The sequence below is a fragment of the Calidris pugnax genome, unplaced genomic scaffold (genome assembly GCF_001431845.1).
Source record: "Calidris pugnax isolate Ruff unplaced genomic scaffold, ASM143184v1 scaffold1185, whole genome shotgun sequence".
In the NCBI taxonomy this organism is placed as follows: Eukaryota; Metazoa; Chordata; class Aves; order Charadriiformes; family Scolopacidae; genus Calidris; species Calidris pugnax.
Window position 1 is genome coordinate 51,365 of NW_015092172.1, and position 2,179 is coordinate 53,543.

The window sequence follows — 2,179 nt, forward strand, 5'->3', positions numbered from 1 at the left end:
GGTCCACCCCTAACCTGTACTGGTACCTGACATTCTTCTTCCCCAGGTGCAGGACCCTACACTTTTCCCTGTTGAACCTCATGAGGTTCTTCCTTGCCCAGCTCTCCAGCCTGTCCAGGTCACCCTGGATGGTGGCACAGCCCCTCTGGGGTGTCACCCAGTCCTCCCAGTTTGGGATCATCAACAAACTTGCTGAGGATACACTCTGTCCCCTCATCCAGGTCACTGATGCACCCCCAAAACTGATGGACTCACAAACCCTACGAGCCCCCAAAACACGTGGATTTCCATCACTGATATTAAACAGCACAAATCCAAGTATTGACCCCTGGGGGACACCACTGGTGACAGGCCTCCAGCTTGAACCTGCTCCATTCCTCATTACCCTTTGGGTCCTGTTTCGCAGCCAGCTCTCAATCCTCCTTACCGTCCCCTCATCCAGCCCATACTGCCTCAGTTTCCCAAATTCCAGAGTCTTTTTCCCAAAATTCTGTAATTTTACCCTGATGCCATCCTAAAATCTGACGCTGAGGGTCGTTAGCGCCCCTCGATACTTTTATTAACGCCGATCGTTGGGATGGATCCCTATGGGAAGCTCCGCTGAGGGAATTTATGGGTTCCCAGAAAATTTATGGGTTCCTGGGAAAAGGGGGGATGTTCTGCCTGGGATTTTGGGGGGATTGTCTCTGAATTCCCCCCCTTTTTGTCCTGGCAGCGGGTGGTTTTTTGCCGGCTGAAGGAGGCCCTGGCTGTGGACTGGAGCGGGGAGAAGGCGGCGGCGGCGGCCAAACGCACGGCTCCGGATTATTTCCTCCTCCAAGGTGAATCCCCCAGGATTCCCTGCCGGCAGCAGGAAATTTGGGAATGCTGGCGGGATGAAGGCTCAGCCCGAAGATGAGTTTTTCCTCCTTCTTCTTCTTCCTCTCCCCTCTCCCAGTTCTCTTGAAATTCCGGACAGAGAACGGACGGGATCCATCACCCCAAAATTATTCCCGAGACTCGGAGCTGCTGCTCCAGCTCCGCAGGGACGTCCTGGAATCGCTGGGGGTCGGCGCTGACCTCTTACCGGATGACTTTGTCAGGTGGGCTTAATTGCTGCTCTCTTGTTAGTTAATTAATATCCCTAATTAATGTTCTCCGGGGTGACCCGCTCTGGCCTGGCCTTGCTTTTCCTCCAGGTCACCCTCACCGGGGATTAACGGGGACGTTCCCACCTTCCCCAAGGTCTCCGGGGATTGAGGGGGGGTGGCTCCTGGCTCCCAGGGATCCCCCCCACCTTCCCCAGGACCTTGGGGACGTCCCCCCCCCTGCTCTGGGTGCCCGTGGTGACACCAGTGTCATTCCCCGGGGGGGGGTCACTTTGCCCCCAACGTGTCCCCACACGCTGCCTGTGGGAATGAAGGGAATGTGTCCCCCCCCTGGTTTGGGGGGGGTTATTTTTAGGCACGAAGCCCGCTCTGGCCTGTCCCTGTCACCGCCCCCTCCTTCGGGGGGATGGATTTGGGGGGCAAAATCGTTATTTTTAGTGTTGAATTTCTCTATTTTTTTCAGTTATTGCTTCTCCGAAATGGCCCCCGTCTGCGCCGTGGTGGGAGGCGTCCTGGGCCAGGAGGTTGTCAAGGTAACAGCCTGCTTTTCTGGGGGAAAAACCCCAATATTTGGGGTTGGGGCAAAGCCCAATTTACCAATAATTGAATTCCCCCTTTCCCCGTTCTCCCCCCCCCCTTCCAAAGGCCCTGTCCCAGCGGGACCCCCCCCACAACAACTTCTTCTTCTTCGATGGCATCAAGGGCAATGGGATCGTGGAGTGTCTGGGCCCCAGCTGAGGAGGGGGGGGGTCAGTTCCCCCCCAACAATTTTGGGGGGGCCACGACCTCCCCCTCCCAGTGGTTATGAGTTAAATTTGGGGTGCGGTTGTTGTTGTTGTGTGTCTGTGTCCCCCCCACCCAGTTCTCAATGGTGAGGGGTTTTTTTTTGGGTTAATAAAGTCTTGTTTTTAAGAAGTGGTTTATTTTGGGGGATGTCACTGAGGGGGGAGGACCCCCCAAACCCTGCACCCCCAAATTTCATGTGTCCCCCCCCAATCCTGTACCCCCAAGTTCCACAGAACCCCTAACCTCACAGACACCCCCCTCAACCTCATGCACCCCCAAATTTCATGCCCCCCCCACCAAACCCT

The 2,179-nt window shown here is 55.9% G+C and overlaps 1 protein-coding gene across 1 annotated transcript in view; it reads left to right on the forward strand.

Moving 5' to 3' along the window:
- Positions 1–2,003, forward strand: part of SAE1 (SUMO1 activating enzyme subunit 1) — a 7,177-nt gene extending 5,174 nt beyond the window's left edge. The window contains exons 6-9 of the mRNA XM_014962239.1: positions 716–821; positions 938–1,082; positions 1,552–1,621; positions 1,734–2,003. Of these exons, the coding sequence (XP_014817725.1) occupies positions 716–821; positions 938–1,082; positions 1,552–1,621; positions 1,734–1,826 (414 nt within the window). The 3' untranslated portion in view covers positions 1,827–2,003. The remainder of the gene's footprint in view (positions 1–715; positions 822–937; positions 1,083–1,551; positions 1,622–1,733) is intronic.
- Positions 2,004–2,179: the final 176 nt, after the last annotated feature.